Source organism: Ochotona curzoniae, unplaced genomic scaffold, assembly GCF_017591425.1.
Source record: "Ochotona curzoniae isolate NIBS_2020 unplaced genomic scaffold, NIBS_Ocur_1.0 scaffold_2453, whole genome shotgun sequence".
Classification (NCBI taxonomy): Eukaryota; Metazoa; Chordata; class Mammalia; order Lagomorpha; family Ochotonidae; genus Ochotona; species Ochotona curzoniae.
The window spans coordinates 23,005,691-23,022,533 of NW_024467094.1; the positions used below are offsets into that span (position 1 = coordinate 23,005,691).

At 49.2% G+C, this 16,843-nt stretch overlaps 1 protein-coding gene across 7 annotated transcripts in view; it reads right to left on the reverse strand.

Annotated features, from left to right (window-relative positions):
* Positions 1–16,456, reverse strand: part of MSI2 (musashi RNA binding protein 2) — a 359,269-nt gene extending 342,813 nt beyond the window's left edge. For 6 of the 7 annotated variants that reach the window (XM_041001047.1, XM_041001045.1, XM_041001044.1 and 3 more), the window contains exons 1-5: positions 16,174–16,331; positions 15,833–15,873; positions 15,418–15,499; positions 14,632–14,716; positions 11,039–11,080 (exon numbers count right to left, since the gene is read on the reverse strand). In XM_041001047.1, the coding sequence (XP_040856981.1) occupies positions 11,039–11,080; positions 14,632–14,716; positions 15,418–15,499; positions 15,833–15,873; positions 16,174–16,235 (312 nt within the window). In that variant the 5' untranslated portion in view covers positions 16,236–16,331. Of the gene's footprint in view, positions 1–11,038; positions 11,081–14,631; positions 14,717–15,417; positions 15,500–15,832; positions 15,874–16,173 lie in introns of all 7 variants that reach the window. The other variant, XM_041001046.1, reaches the window with a different exon arrangement.
* Between the last annotated feature and the right edge of the window lie 387 nt (positions 16,457–16,843).

The window sequence follows — 16,843 nt, forward strand, 5'->3', positions numbered from 1 at the left end:
TATGTCAGCTTAAAAAGAAAAGAAAAAAAAAAAAAGAAAAGAAAAAAAGATTGCAGGGACCAACAATTGGCAATTGCCTGAAGAGAGGAATTCATTTCAGTGGAGGATATGGATAGAGCCCTGAATACATTCCTACACTGTTTCCTGCCCTCCAAAACAATAAAAATGCAAAAACCCAGAAGCAAGAAGGCCCGGTGGCCTGAGCAAGCATCTCTTGACCCCCAAGGAATGTATTCCCTTGGAACTTCTCAAATACGCTCTGCTTGGAATGCATCATCAAGACCATTTTATTAGATTTTTCTAAACCCTTGAAATTGTCACATAATTGAAACAGAAACAGCAATTTAGAGCTCCAAATAGATTTCTTAAAAAGACAATGCTGGGCCCAACACCCATTCCCCACTTCTTTGGCCACTCTCGCCCCTACCCTAAATTTAAGGCCCTTGCACACAAAACCTTCTTTATCGTTTTAAATCCATGCCTAACACAAAAGTTACACATTCGCCTAATGCCTTCGATTTCAGGACATTTGGGAGAAACTCATCCCAGACAACAGGCTAAAAAAAGAATCCATTAGCATTAACTTGCCTGTCACAGCCAGTGACAAATAAATGAATGTGATGCTTTCAGATCAGTCATGGGTGGCACTACCCCCAGGCAGACGGAAGATCAAGAATGGGAGAGAGCAGGCTCTTAGGGAGTCCTCTCACTCTCACACCACAGCCTCAGCCCTCTCCTAGTGGCTTGCCAGGGTCTCACTCTCAGGGACGGCAAAAAACATAGGCATCAGATGCGGCAAAGGAAACACACTGCTCCTGCCCACCAAGCACCCTTAGCACCCTCCCAAGCGAAAGGTGCCTGCTATCTTGCCTTGCAAGCCAGGACCCCATGAGCAGGCCAAGTGACCAACACAGAATGTTCCAATCTCAAGGTGTTGTTCTATCCATCACCCCCAGAAAGGGGCAACGGTGTCAATCACCCACAAGCTGCCAGGGATGGTTCTCCCAGGATGTAGGACGGGCAGTGCCTGTGGGAACAGCAACATATAACTAATGCTTAGAGATACCTGCAAAGTGCAGTTTTTACTCCATTCAAGTTGTCTCACTGAATCCCCAAACAATCCTCCTCTGCTGTGGGTGCTGCTCTTTTCCCCATTTAACAGACACAACGGGAGACTCAACATCACGAAGTGATTCGTTCAAAATTCTATGCTTTGGGAAGCATCACTTAACTGTGCTGAACAGGCTCTTAGAGAACAGGTGATAGAAAATAACTTAAAGCTCCTTGACCAGGCTGGAACAGGGTCTCCTCAGCCTGAGTGTTTCACAGCAGTCAGCCCAAGTGTCAGAACTCACATTCTTTCCATTCATGTTCTTCTAGTGGTCCAGAGCAACAGGGCCTTGGCATTGGTTGGACTTTAACCTAAAAGTTCTGAAGTCCTAGGAAAGGGGTTTCCCCTCCCAGATGCCAGTTTATCCATCGAGTAGAGATAACACTGCAAAACTATAAAAGACTGGGCCTGGTGCAATGGCTCAGTGGTTAAATTCTCACCTTGCATGCTCAGGGATCCCATATGAGTGCTGGTTTATATCCCAGCTGCTCCACTTCCCATCTAGCTCCCTGCTAGTGGCCTGGGAAAACAGTAGAGGATGGCCAAAATCCCTGGAAGCCTGCACTCATGTGGGAGACCTGAACAAGGTTATGGCCATTGTGGTCATTTGGGGAATGAATCAGCAGACAGAAGATATTTCTTTCTCTCTGTAAATTTGTCTTTCCAAGGAAAAAGAAATAAATCTTAAAAAATAATAATAATAAGACAACAAAGAAACAGTGGAAGTATTAAGATACAGGACAGTGAGGATCCAGAGGCTTATGCCTCTGTTAGTACAAGCTCACAATACAGAACCATCAGTACTTCAAACTAGGAACTTTCTTCTTGATTATTCAAAGTCTCAGAACTAAAACAAAGAAGTATGGCAGCCAGACACCACTCACAAAGTTAAGCTTCCATTGGTCGAAAGTTAGTGCAATCCATCCTCCAACGAAAGACAGACCTGAGAATACCATCTCATATATGGGACCTGGGGCTATCTGTCCCAGGTGGACCAATGAGCCAAATCAGCTGCTGCAACACTACACAGGTGGCTCAGCCCGAAGAGCACACACATTCCCCTGTCACACCACAAGGAAACATAAAGAGCTTGATTCCAACAAGTCGTGCTTCCCACACAGAGCAGCCACCAGCAAAAGTGACCCCACACAGACACCACTTGCAAAGCCACAGGCCAGGGGCTTACAGTGAGCCAATGACACACATGTGGGCATCCCGCAGGCAGTTCGTGATTCTGATACTGAGAAACGACATCTGTCTATGCACCGACAGGTCATGATCACAGCTTACATAAGGAGAAAACACAGAATTGGGAGATTTTGTTTACATCAAGTCCCTCATGAAGAAGGGCATAAAAGATGAATGGAAGAGAAGACAGGCTCCTTGTAATCTGCCATACAGCTGGCAGATCAGCTGCAGTGTTGGCCATAAGCACCATTCCTAAGCAAGGGTCTGGAGCCGGAGAGCACACGTGGATTGCAACTTAAAGGAGCAAAGTGTCCCCCGGGAAGTCGTCAGCTGTGGGCCTGTCGCTTACCCCGGCTTCTACACAAATCCAGAGACTCTCATGGACCTGTTCATGAACATGTGCATGAGTGGGCACGTGCATGCACACACACACACACACACACTCACAGAGCAAATTCCTAGCACCAACATGCCAAAGAGAACCACCTTGCTTGCTCTGCCTGCCACTCAAGGCCTCCCAGTCTGACCCCACCCTCCTTTCCAAGCCTCATCCTGGACACCCTCTGAGGCATAGCATAGCCTGACCTTCCCTCACAGCAGGAAGGAAAAGCTGCACTCCTGCCATTTCTCCTTCCTCTCTGTTCTAGAGGATTTGGGGCAAAGACCACCTCCTGCCAGCAGCTCAGCTCTCCCTTCCTAAGTGCTGGCCCTCCCCTGAGGGAGCTGCTCACCTCCCTCCCTGGTTCCAGCAGCCTCCTCCCAACCACATCTCCTGAATCACTGCACATCCTTTTGTTCTAACTGCAAGCCTAAGGATATGCAGTGCAGGTGTGAGAGTTAAGGGCTGGGAGGGTTTGTGTTAGTTAAATATGCTCATGCCCTTGGACTTCATTGTCCAGCGAAGGAAACAAGACATGAATGGAATTAGCACAAAACTCAGAACAAAATCCCCACCATGGTCCCCAGTGCAGAACGTGGCAACTGACTGTGTTAAAAGAGAAGGGGCTGCCCCACACCTGAGGGAGCTTTGATGCTCACACCTGACAGTGCATGGCACACTATTCATTGGCTCATAGCTTACTGCCTCTCTAGAGTGACAGATCTGTAAGAGCAGGGCTTTTATTCTGAACCCTGAACCCAGAATCTCACACTGCATGTGTATGGCACAAAGCACCACAAGTTTAAGCTGTAGCCTGTAACTCTGGCATCCCATAAGGGCCCCAGTTCAAATCACAGCTGCTTCACTGCTGATGCAACTCACTGCTAATGCACCTGGGAAAGCAGCAGAAAATGGCCCAAGAGCTTGGGCCCTTGCACATACATGAAAGAGCCACATGAAGTTCTGGGCCCCAATCATTGCAGCCATTTAAGACATGAATTAGGTGGACCAGTGCAGTGGCCTAGCGGCTAAAATTCTCACCTTGCATGCATCATGATCCCAAATGGGTACCGGTTCTAATCCTGGCAGCCCCATTTCCCATCCAACTTCCTGCTTGTGTCCTGAGAAAGCAGTTGAGGATGGTCTAAAGCCTTGGAACCTGCACCCATGTGGGAGACCCAGAAGAAGCTCCTGGCTTCAGATAGGCTCAACCCCAGCCATTGCAGCCACTTGGGCAGTGAATCAATGGACAGAAGATCTTCCTCTCTATCTCTCCTCCTCCTCTCTGTATATCTGACTTACCAGTAAAAAAAATAAATAAATCTTCAAAAAAAAAAAAAAGAAATGAACTAGGGGATGGGAGATCCTCTCTGCTTGTCCCATAAACAAGTCTTAAACAAACAAACAAAATTTCTTTATTTGACAGCGTTACAGAGAGCGGGGGAGAGACACAGAGTGATCTTCCATCTACTGGTTCACTGCCCAAATGGCCACAACAACTGGAGCTGGGCTGGTCCAGAGCCAAGAGCTCCTTCTAGGTCTCCCACTTGGTTGCAGGAGCACAAGCATTGCTTTCCCAGGCACATCAGCACGGAGCTTGATAAGAAACAGAGCAGCTGGTACTCCAACTGGCACTGCAGGTGGTAGCTTTACCCACTACACCACAGTATCAGCCCCTCTCATAAACAAATGTTTGAAAAGGAAAAAAGGTGTTTGGTGAGTGAATGCAACCCCTAATGGTTGGATATGCTCACTAAGTGTTTGCTAGTTCATTACTGCTGACATGTCAAATTCAAACAAAAGCTGAAGTGCCCTGTAAACCTAGGGAAAGACAGTTAACATGCCACTTAACGTTGTTTCTGTCCACAAAGGACCATGCGTGTGGTCAGGGTTAGCTCCCTCAGATCATATGGCTGCATGACATCTTTGCTGCAGGAGTTCATGATGTAGCAGGTGCACTCTATGTGGCTCTACCAGCATGAAACTGCCTAGTGATGCAAGCTCAGAATGGATCCAGTTTAACACAACACATGACTGTGTTTCAGAGAGTAAGCAGGAACAACTTCGGGGAAAGGTAAGGGTTCAGTTGGGTCTTGAAAAATAGGTGTGTTGTACAATGGAGAGGAAGGTTACACAGAGACAGGAAGCAGGGAAGGGCTGCTGGCAGAGAACAGAATTAAGGCAGCGAAAGGCAGAGGAGAAGGAAGACAAGCTGACAGAGACCACCCGGGCCCTTCAAAGAAATGTAAACCCTATTCCTCAGGCCTTGGAGACACAGAGGGTTTCCTCAAAAGGCCCTGAAAATGGGTGCACACACTAAGGATGATGCAAACTTTTATAAAACAGAGTCAAATGAAGATGGGGATGAGGGGTGGGGAACAACATGCACTGAACAGCCACCATGCAGGCTCCTCCAAGCCTAGCTTCCTGCTCTTCCTCCTTTCCCCTGCTGGGGGGCAGAGGAGGCACACCTGTGTGCCAAAACGCACCTGCTGTGTGACACAGCAGCTTCCCTCCTGAGCAGACTGACCTTAGCAACAGCACAAAAACAGGGGAGGAAAGGCAGAATCCAGAAAAGGACATTTGTAGGACACGGCACGCCTCCTCCTTGAGCTGACACCTGCTACTGACTGGAAACACAGGAAGGAGCTGAGGTCACTAACGCTTAAAGTGCTATGCCTCTAATTCTCCCGTGGCCTGGCTGTGTGCTGGGGCAGGTGCGCTGACACTGACACACACACACACACACACACACACACACACACACACACACACACACACACACACACCGCCTGCCTGGCTGGCGCTGAGAACACCTAGTGACAGGTCAGTTAACCGTGGTGGCTGAGATGACGGCTGCACCTCATCCAAGATGGCACACTGCTCAAGCAACCAACCCACAGCAGCTAGGGAAAGCCAGATGCCGGAAGCTCACCCTTCACCCTTGAGCGGCTGCCAAGAAACCACTGTCCCGGAACAAGAAGAATGCAAGTGAAGGTATGTGCCACTGCTGCACCTACCTGGATGTGGGCTGAGGACAGAACTTTCCAGGGCTCAGAAGCCACATCAGAAGTCAAGACAGGAACAGAGGGTTTCTAGCTCAGCCCTGCCTCAACATAATGGTGTGAGCTGGTGCAGCCAACAGAACTGTATTGGGTGGCAGTGGCCTCTACTGTGACAAGGGCAGGCCGGCCCCAATTCGTTCTCTCCATCACTGAATGCTGGCCCTTAGCATCCACTGGCCCTCAGCATCCTTATATTACTGTTCACATTGTTTTTATGTCACTTCACCATTGTCACTTTTTTTTTTAAAGGAATCATTGAGTTGGTCTTTTTTTTTAAAGATTTATTTATTTTATTACAAAGTCAGATATACAGAGAGGAGGAGAGACAGAGAGGAGGATCTTCCATCTGATGATTCACTCCCCAAGTGACTGCAATGGCCGGTGCTGTGCCGATCTGAAGCCGGGAGCCAGGAACTTCTTTCTGGGTCTCCCACACGGGTGCAGGGTCCCAAAGCTCATCCTCGACTGCTTTCCCAGGCCACAAGTAGGGAGCTGGATGGGAAGTGTAGCTGCCGAGATTAGAACCAGCACCCATGAGGCATCCCGGCGCATTCAAGGTGAGGACTTTAGCCGCTAGGCCACGCCGCCGGGCCCCATTGTCACTTCTTAAATTCTATTAAAATAGTCCTCACTACTTGGACACAGCACGATGGACCCAGCATTATGGCTTCATGGCTAAAATTCTCACATTGCACACCCAGGATCCCCCAAGGGCACCAGTTCGTGTCCTGGCTGCTCCACTTCTCATCTAGCTGGGAAAGCAATAGACAATAGGCCTAAGCCTTGGGACCCTATATCTGTGTGGGAGACCCCACAAAAAGTTGGCTTCAGATCGGCTCAGCTCTGACCATTGAGGTCATCTGGGGACTAAACCAGCAGACAGAAGATCTTTGTCTCTCCTTCTCTCTGTAAACCCAACTTTCCAACAAAAATAAAGAAATCTTTTTTAAAAAAAAACAACAAAAAATAATTCTCTGATAATGTCAGCAATATTCGCCGGACATGACTTCAACATGGCTCCCAGCAAAGAGTTTCTGCATTCATTTTCAAAACAATTCCATGCAGTGGGTACTCTATTGTCCTTTTTTAATCCAAAGACTTTAGTTTTCTTAATGTTTGTTTTTAGTTATTTGAAAAGCTGAGAAAGACAGAGAATGGGGAGAATTTCCATCCACTGGTTCATTCCCTCCAAATGCCTATAACAGCCAGGCTGAAGCCAGGAGCCTAGATTCCCACTGGAGTTTCCCAAACAGGTGGCAAGGACTCACACACAGGAACCATCATCTGCTGCCTCCCAGGAAACAACCAGCAGGAAGCTGGGTCAGAAGCAAAGTAGTGAGGATTCAATCATGGGGCCCAGGAACCCAACAACTTGAGTCATCACCGGCTGCCTGCTAGGGTAAGCACTAGCTGAAAGCTGTCGAGAGCAGAGGCACAGAACTCAAATCCCCCCTGCATAATGTGGGCATCCTATCTGGCATTCTAACCACTGAACCAAACACCTGGTCTTTTCCCTCCCTCTTTCAGAAAGGGGAAAAAGGGGGTTTGGAGAAATTTCAGTGATCACCCCATGGTTGCTCCGCTGCAAAGGAGGCAACTTGGAAATAGATTGTAGAAATGAGATCTCTCCGGGTCAAAAGCTGATGCTCTGAGCTTCAGAACATGGGGAGGCAACATCAGGTCTCTGAGGAATCAGCAAATGATCATCCCCCTCCCCCGGGGGCTGACAGAGTTTGACAGCAAGGGGTGATCACCTCGGCATGTGATCACCTTCTCCTGTGGACACTGAAGAAAAAAACAATTGAAACAATTGTCCCACCCACCTTCCTCTGTGCCTGAACATCCTAGTCAGGGGCCCACTCAACAGCACAGGCAATATTAAAAAAAAAACAAAAAACTTAGGGAGGAAAACGGCAACTTGGAAGGGTGGGGAATGTTTTTCAAGTTCAAGGATAATTGAGACAGACACTAAGTTTCATCTAGACTCCATTTTTGCACAAAGATCTGACCAAGTCTCTTGGTTCATCCACACAAGAACCTACAAACTCAAGAAAAACTCCGGCAGGCAGTTAACAAATCTGCCCAAAAGGAACAAAAAAAAGATATGGCGTGATCCTTCCTCATCACCCTCCCTTCTCCGATGGCTTCGCATTGAGCCAGCTTTTTAGAGCAGCGTGACTACTTTAATTTTATAAAACATAACCGGGCCAGGGTAGGGGGAACTCGTACATTATTTTACAAAATGAAAAAATCATCTGGAGAAATAGGAAGATCCAGGATGGACCTATCTTCATCTCTGATCAAAATGAGCTTCACTAATTAATGTGCACTGGTCCGCACTCGTCCCCGGACCAGTTCACACAGACCTGTTATGCTTCATCCAAGATGTGAACGCATGTATCAGAAGCAGATTAGCCTTTCCCTGGCTAATCATTAAAATTCTGTTCAAAATAGCTTTATTTATGTGATATATTAGAGACTTTTCTGATCATACTCACCCAGAGTGTGTTCTATGCTGCCACGGGTTTTCTTTCCTATTAACTTACAGCTTCCCTCTGATGCCCTGGCGACCAGTCCCCCAATTTCGTAAGAAGGGACCACAGATGGGGAAGAAGACACCTTCTCTCACCCTGTTCCCATGACCACACCACACAGCTCAACAGCTATCAAACTGCCTCCCTAGGGTGCAGCAAGCCCTGAACCATAAGCACACGTGTCCTGAGAGGCAGAACTAGGCATCCCATCTCTCAATGGGATAATATCACAGCAGGGAGGCAAGTACCCCAGGCCCAAAAACACAGGAGTTCAATTCCCTAAGATTCTGGGGGTAGCTTTGCCTCTCACAACCTACTGACCCCTTCCTTCCCCCAGTGGTATGGTGGGGTACAGTACCCTGAGGTGTCCCCCAAACCCTCCAGAATGACACATAAGTAAAAGATGCAGTTCTGGAGCTCAGCTGCCTGGTGCGTCTCCTGCACCACTTCTCGATTCACCTGTACCTCAGCCTGCTTCTCTGTCAAGTGGAGATAACTCTAACTTACACAAATGAACCAAAACACATCAAGCCCCTATAAGAGGGCAGAGCACATAAATTCATCTCCTTTCTATACTCGGCCTCTCACAGGACTGCTGTAATGGCCTGAGAAAAACAGTAGCGAAAACAAGTTACATTTAAATGTTAGTGTTGTGTACCTCATCCTTTCTATTTTTTAAAGCACTGTTCCTTCTCAATGTTATTTCATTTGCACAAAAATTCTATGAGATGGGGAAACTGAGGCTCAGGGAACTTGAAAGAATCTGCCCAAAATCACCTAACAAAAAAACTTGTGAACAATGAGTCAAACAACAAGGATGTGATGAGTCTCAAAGCCCTTACAAAATTCCGCACAGTTTTACGCTTCATGAAAGTTTCAGACAAAATGACAAAATAAAAAGCAACAACAAAAAGTCTCAGACAGACTATGTCATTGCTCCCATCTTACAGAACAAGAAACTGAGGCTGAAAGGCCAGGCAATGACGAATGTAGGGACGGCAGTCACCAGCGGAAGCAGCTGCGATTCAGAGGCTGATCATAAACAGCACAGTCCTTTGCAAAGCGGCGTGTCATAAAACACAGGATAATATTATTAAATCCCAGGCCTCCACAGGAAAATGTCCTCCCCCACCTGGTGTGACATTAACTCACATCTAAAAAAAATGACAGTTCACCTACACCCATCCCGGACACGGGCTGGGAGGATGGGTGTACACTCTGACAAATCTGAGAAATATTCTGTCCTGTTTTCAAGTTGAATGCATCACTGAAAAACCAAACAGTCCAGCATATTAAAGTGAAATATTGCCATCCTACCTAAAAAAAGAAAAAGGGGGAAAAAAAAACCCTAACCACTTGGGGGAAGGGAACACAGGTCAGACCCACAGATTGACCAAGTCAAGCATTTTTCCAGTTCCCCTTGAGGGTAATCTGATCCCAGCTCTGAGTGATCAGATGACTAACCTGGAAATTTGGAGTTCACACTTATGGAAGAAACAGCAATTCCTCCAAAGTCAGGAGGAAATTCTGCTAATTTTGCGAAACCTTTTGCAATGTGGAGTGTAGAAGGCAACTGCAAGAGGAAAGTCCATCCCAAGTGTGTCCAAGCAAAGAACAGGGAACCGCAAAGGTCCATGAACTCTTATCATTTGCTTAAGCATTCAGGGGAAATGCCTTAAGAAAATATTTCATTATACTAATGAAAGGGGTGGAGGGGAATGGATCCATCACACGGCAGGCTCCAGACCTGAAATTCTCAACATCGCATCCGCAACAGTGAACTTAGTCTTTACTAGCACACAAAGCCATGCCTTCTTTTATACAATTAAGAGGTCCCACTTTGGAGTGATCACGCTGAAAGAAATTAAATCTGCAAAAGCCACAGCAGCCCTCTCCCTTGATGACCTTCTGTGAGAGGCTTCAACTTTCCCCCTTTCCAGAAGAATGCAAGGCCACAAAGGCAGAAAAGCTGTTCCTTCCGATGCTATACAGGGAAGAAAAAGATAACTCAAACGGGCAAGACAAACACACAAGCTGTAGCTCTTCAAGTGTGGCCTTGGGCTTCATGCAGCTGTGGTCGCATGGCCACACCTGGCGAGCTCAGCACAAACGTTAATCGCATACTTTTTCCCAAGCGCGGCCCTATCTCAAACCTTTAATCAAGACATGAAGGCCCACTCCACAAGGTCACAACATTGTCTGAACCTCTCTACCCAGGCGCCACCTCTTGTACAAGTAATCGACCCTGCTGGTTTCCAGTGTGCCCTGATTTATCAAACCAACCTGAAACCAAGACCTTCTGCTCTCAGATGTAGAGCTCTCTGGATCTATGGAACTGAGTTTTCTAGAAGGGACAAGCTATGGTCTAAAATGCTGCTCCTTGCCCCAAATCCTTAAGGTGTCAGACCTTAAGAGGACCCATGACAAAAAGCATAAGAAGGAAATGTTTCACCTTTGCTGAAAGCATAAATAGAACATCCACATAACTCCTACAACATCTGGAGCCATGTTCTCCTGCCATGGTCAAACCTGTCCCCAGTCCCCAGCTGGACACTCAGGACCAAGCTTGGCATGGCTGCAGTGGGTACCCGTGTCTATCTCACAAGGGCCTTTCCTGGAGGACTTTCACTGCCACAGGCTGACGCTCTGAAGCAACGGTGGACCCCAGGATTCAACAGTTCACTGCCAAGGCTGTTTATGACTTAAAGTCTTTGTGACCATCTCTGAACATTACAATCCTACCACTGATTCTTCTACTTACCTTGGGTTGAGCTCGACGAGGAAATGCAACTTTGGGGTCAATCTAGGGGAAAGAAGAACGAAAAAGTCAGAATCGATGAAGCACTTTGAGGAGAGGAGAAAAGACATGATTAATCACCTAATTGTTAATCACTCATTTCTCAGGCTCATAACCCAGCTTTTAGCAACTTCCTAGACAATTAAAAAGTTCCCCCAAAACTGACTGCAACTTTGGCCATCCTTCCTAGATTGCCTCATGAGGTTTTCTGAAATGCCCTACACCATGCATTCCAGAGTACAATGCTCTCAAAAATCCAGAGCAGGTATCATGCATTCCTATTTAGGGAAGGGTTTATCATCTACAAACACTGAGAACGAAGTGGTGCCTGAGAGAAGACAGGAGCATCATTCGCACTGGAGGAAAAAACCATAATGTGAAAACCAAATGTAAGTTTCTTTAGCAGTAGGATATTGGCCAGTCTTTCTTCTCTCAGGTGATAACAACATAGGGAATTACAAAAATGCTGAAAATCAACATCTAAAAACTGTCCCTAACCAGCCAATATCATGCTCAGTTTGAATTAACTCATTTTTGTGAATATAAAGTTATCTAGGAATATTCAAAAATATAATTTGTGCTATAGTTACATCTCAAAAGAAAGTGTCAGAAAACCATGTAATCTGATGGGCTCTCTAAAACCCACCTGGATTTTTTTTTTTAATCACAGGCGCTAAAAAAAAAAAATTCACAAGCAACCTAAACCCAAATTAGAAAGGCTATTACAAGAATTAAAAACACACACACGCACACACAAAAGAAGTCAGAATCTAGCGCAACAAGGAGGGTATTTCCCTACCCCAACCTCATTCCACATAAAAAAACATCTTCACTCCCAAGCAAACACAGGCCGAGTGCGTCACTCTCAATAAGGGACTGCACTACAACGCAAAAGTGATTCCCACAGGACACTTGCATCTAAGCGATTGTTCTGGCGGTGGAAAAAGCTATTGGATAGACAAAAAGGGAATGAATTTTTTTAAGTTCATTGCTGGTTTTCCTTTGCCTTCTAACTCAGAAATCTCCGGGGAAAATTCCACATAGTGAGTGGCATGAATATTGCTACAACTTATTTATTTACAGGCTTTAGTTTTCATAACAAAATTTTCTCTTTTAAAAAAAAGTCAGTGTCTTGTTTTCACTTTTGTCACAGCAGACACACAAAGAATAATTAATGCTCTGGAGAAAGCAGGGGGGTGGGACGTACAGAGTTCACCTGTTCTCCTGGACTCCCTAGACCCAAAGCAGTACCAAGTTTAAAGACCACATCGTGTCTTCTACTTCCTAGCATGACCTGAGAAATGAGCGATTACTTTTCAGAAACTAAAACAGACAAAAAAAAAGATCTCTGATCTAGCAAACTACCCTTTCATAGAGATTAACAAGACTGCATCTACAGGTGTGCCCAGCACTGAGGACAGCATGTCTACAAGGGAAATACAACAGGTGTGGATTTCCCATTCTGGCCCCCCAGGTAAGACAGATGTGTCTTTGCTTCCACGCTCCCCTAACGGATGTTTTAGCCCACCAGTACACAATTGCAGTGAGTCACCTTGGCTGTGGGGTAAAAGGTGCAGAGCAGGTTAAGACCGGGGGAGGTGGGGGGCCAAGGGCTGGAGGGTGCCAGGTGCTGTGAGGAAAGCAAAGCACGACCCCCAAAAAATCCAAAATGACAAAACTGACAGCCAATCGCTGAGTGACCTTAAGATCAGGGTTCCTGGTGCACCCCAAGTGCACGCCCAGCTCTCTCAGGGAGCGGAGCGGTCCAGGTGAGCATGGTAAATCCCCACCTTTTGCACATCCCTGTCAACTATTTTTGTAAACAGAAAGGAAAAAAGGGAAACTACCAAAAAGTAAAACACAAGTTAGTTAGGAACAGCTCTACTTACTGTATCTACAAGTCCTCTAGGAAAAGACTAGAGTACTAATTTGGACGTGAATGGCCGTTACCTAAACAAAGCTTTTAAGGTAAAGGTAAACAAGATCCTCGTTTCCATGTCAATAAACCAACCGCTTCTGCCTCCTGCACTGAACGTTGAAACAAAGTCAAAAGCTAGGTTACTCTAAAGAAGAGAGACCACCACCCACTACACACAGTTACGCAGGGCCTCCCAACACAGAGGAATACAGCTTCCCAGCCAGCACGGGCATGCACACAAAATCCGGGTTCTCAGCAGCCCACAGGGGATGGACACCGGATTCCTGAGCCTGCCTTAGAACAGCGCTCCTCATTATAATATGGCCAGCTTCTCGCAACATCCAGCCAAGCAATCCGTTATCACTCTACAAATGCAATTATTCATGAAATTATTTGAAAATGCAAAAAGCGCCACAAGCTACAATACATTCCGTACAATTTATAAACCAACTTAAGGGTGTGAGGTCTCCTGGGGGCAGAGGGCACACACCTGACCCCCCTGGTTAGAGAAGGAGGGCCAGTTTGCAACACTGATTCCAGTGTGCACTGAGGGGTGCCTGTTCTGTCATTCAAAGTTACAGCCAGCAGGCATCTGGAAGATCGCCTGGTTGTGCTTGTTTTATAGATGAGGAAACTGAGGCCCGGAGGGCAGAGAACAACTTGCCCAAGAAGGTACAGCCAGACCTGGGACACCCCCTCCCAACTCTGGCTTTATTGGCCAAGCCCAGAGCAGCCCAGCCCTGCGTCCCCACATTTCACTCAAGGCCCCTGGGTTTTTTGGTTTGTTTGTTTGTTTGTTTGTTTTTAGGCAGATTCTGTATATACACACTGTGGTGGAAATCCTGGTAGACTCAAATGCAACCTTAAATTTATTACTTAAATTTATTACTAACACACTCTTTCCTCTAACCACTTCTGACCTCCACCTAGAGACTCTCCCCAACACACACAACTGTGGATTCTGAAAAACTTCCAATGCTATACAAATACCCACACTCAAATGAACGGATCTGAGAAGAAAAAAAAAAAAAAAAGAAAAGAAAAAAGAAAAAAATCACTTTGAAAGCCAAGGCCTTAACAGCCTTAGATTTCACTCCATCTGGATTCAGGGCACTGGATGCCCAGCTGGGCCCTGCCAGCGTCTACGGCGCTTCTCAAGCCACTTTCCAAGTCCCCAGGGTCCCCAGAGGAACCTGTTGCCAGGACCCCTGGCGAGCAAACGCCCTCTCCCCTGGCGACCACCCCTTCCCTCGGGCACCGGCGCCGCAGCCACGGAGCCTTCGAGCGAAGCAACCGGCTCCGCTGACAAAGAAAAGTTGCACGGGCTTGCAGGCGGAGTTTCTCGGCGTGGTCCCGGTGTCAGGAGCAGGGCCTCGGCCCAGCCTCCACAGGACGGCCTCGAAGCCGCAACGGGCCCAGGTGGAAAAGGCGAAGGGGGTAAGAAGAAAAAAAAAGAACCCCCCCCCACACACACACACACGGTCACAAGTTTGGAGCCCAGTCGCCTGCCCTGTGAAAAAGTATCAGGCTCTTGTCCCCCCCCAAAAGCACCGGCAGGCGCTGTCCCTTTAAATCGGGCTGTCAGCGCCCAGCTCGTTCCTGAAAAGGGGCGTAGGACAAGCACGGAGAAGCCACCTACCGTCTTGGAATCTAACTCATGGTGGGGCTGACCTAACACTTTATCTACGCTGGCCGGGTCTGCGAACGTGACGAAGCCGAAGCCTCTGGAAGGAGACAAAGGGAGAGGAAAACAAGTCAGAAAGGGGGACGCCGCGCCACAGCCACAAGGCGCGCGTTTACCTCAGCGCGGCGCGCGGCCGGCCCGGGTGGCCCCACGCGCCGCTCCCGACCCTCCCCGCCGCCCCCGGGGACACCAGGGCGCGGGGAGCCGGCTGCAGGCCGCGGAGGTAACTTGGGAAACGCCGCTGCCTCCCCGGGCGAGCCGCCTCAGTTTCTCCTCCTCCTCCTCCTCCTCCCCACCGGCGCTTTCCTCACGCTTTGTTTTATTTCCGAAGAAAGCCCGGCACTCCGAAGAGATTCACTCACCTTTCTAAGGGGGAGAGGGAGGCGGGGGCGCTTAAGAGTTTGGGGAGCTAGGAGTGTGGCGGGATCATTCATGTTTAAAAAAAAAAAAACTATAGGGAAAGTGAATGACGCTGAAATGTCACATTAAAAGAGCAGAAAAGGCGGCGACGGGAGAAATGACTGAAAGCCGGAGAGATGCGGTCTCAGTCAGCACCCGGAGTTCGGCCCCCAATTAACAATAACCCTGGAGGTTAGGCGGGTGGAGGGGCGCCGGCGCAGACAAAACCTCGCGCGGGAGCCCCGCTCTCCATCCGCTCCAGCTACTTCCCAAGTCACCTCCAAAAATAAAGCTCAAACTTTGTTCTCAAATAAAGCCAAAATCCAGAAGGGAAGGGTTTACCTGGAGCGTTTCGTAGTGGGATCTCTCATGACCATACATTCTCTAATTTCTCCAAATTTGCTAAAATAGTCTCTAAGGCTATCTGTAGAGAGAGAAAGAGAGAGATGGGGGGGGGGAGAGAAGGTGTGGAAAAAAAAGCAATGCAAATGTTGATCAAGGACAAAAACCAAAAGTAGTTTTCGCTTGTTATTCTGTTTTGTTTTTTTGCATTTTTTGCACACGCGGGGGAAATTCGGCCACAGAGGTCGCGTAGAGGGCTCGGAAAGGATTTGCTATTTAAAAAAATAACCTTGCACAGGAGAAGTGGGGAAGCCAATGGCCGGTGGGGGGGGGGGGGCTCCGACACCGGGATAACAAAGAGCAATAAAGAAGCCAAGAAGGGGGGGACCCAGGAGTCCCCCCCTCCCTCCCTTACCTGGTGAGGTCTGCCAGCTCAGTCCGCCGATAAACATTTTACTAGAGGGAGAAAACATAACAGAAGTGAACACCGATGTCAGATCGGCCATTTTGACGTGTAACTTACAAAAGCTAAAAGGAAAGCGGGGGGAAGCGGGCGAGCGCGAGCCGGGAGGTGGGGTGGGGGAAGAAGGTGGCGGCGAAACGCGACCCAAAGGTGTGCAACTTCCCCGGGGTGGGGGTGGGGTGCGCGGGGGGCCGGGGGGCGCGGGCGATGCCGGGCTCCGCGCACCGCCGTCCCCGCCGCTGCAAAGGAGAGCGAGCCCGCGGCGGCGCGGTGGGCAGCGGCTGGAAACTTACCCGGGGTCGTGCTGGGAGTCGTTGGCGCTGCCCGAGGTGCCTTGGCTCCCATTTGCCTCCATAGCGGAGCCCCCCCGCCCCCCCACCCCCGAAAGAGCCGAGCCCCACAGCGATCGGAGCGGAGCGGCGGCCGGCTCCGAGCCCCGAGATCTCCGCTCCCTCCTCCCCCTCCTCCTCCCCCCCGCCCGGGCTCCTCCGAATCGCTCTGCGAGCCGCGGAGCCGGGGCAGCGGCGAGAGCCGTCACACGTGGGCTCGGCTTAGCTCAGCCCCGCCGCCTCGCACACCCCCCGTCCCCGCCCCCCCCGCCCGCCCCGGCCCATCCCCACCTCTCCCCCCCTCCTCCTCCTCCTCCCCACCCCCATCTCCTCCTCCGCCTCCCCCTCCTCCCCGCGCACGTGGGGCGGAGTTCTAGAACGTCGTGTAACCCATGCCGGTGACGTCACGCACCCCGGCGCTGCCCCCGCCCGCCCGCGCGCGCACACACTCACACACACACACGCACACACACTCAGCCCCCCGCGGCTGGACCCTGGGGACGGCGCGCGAGCCCGGCGGCGCGAGGGGCGGGGAGGGGGTGCGGACCCGCCTCCCGGTCGGCGGGGCGCGGGACGGCGGGGAGCGCCCCCTGACCCTCCCTCCCCGGCCGGATCACATGGGCCGCTGGAGGGG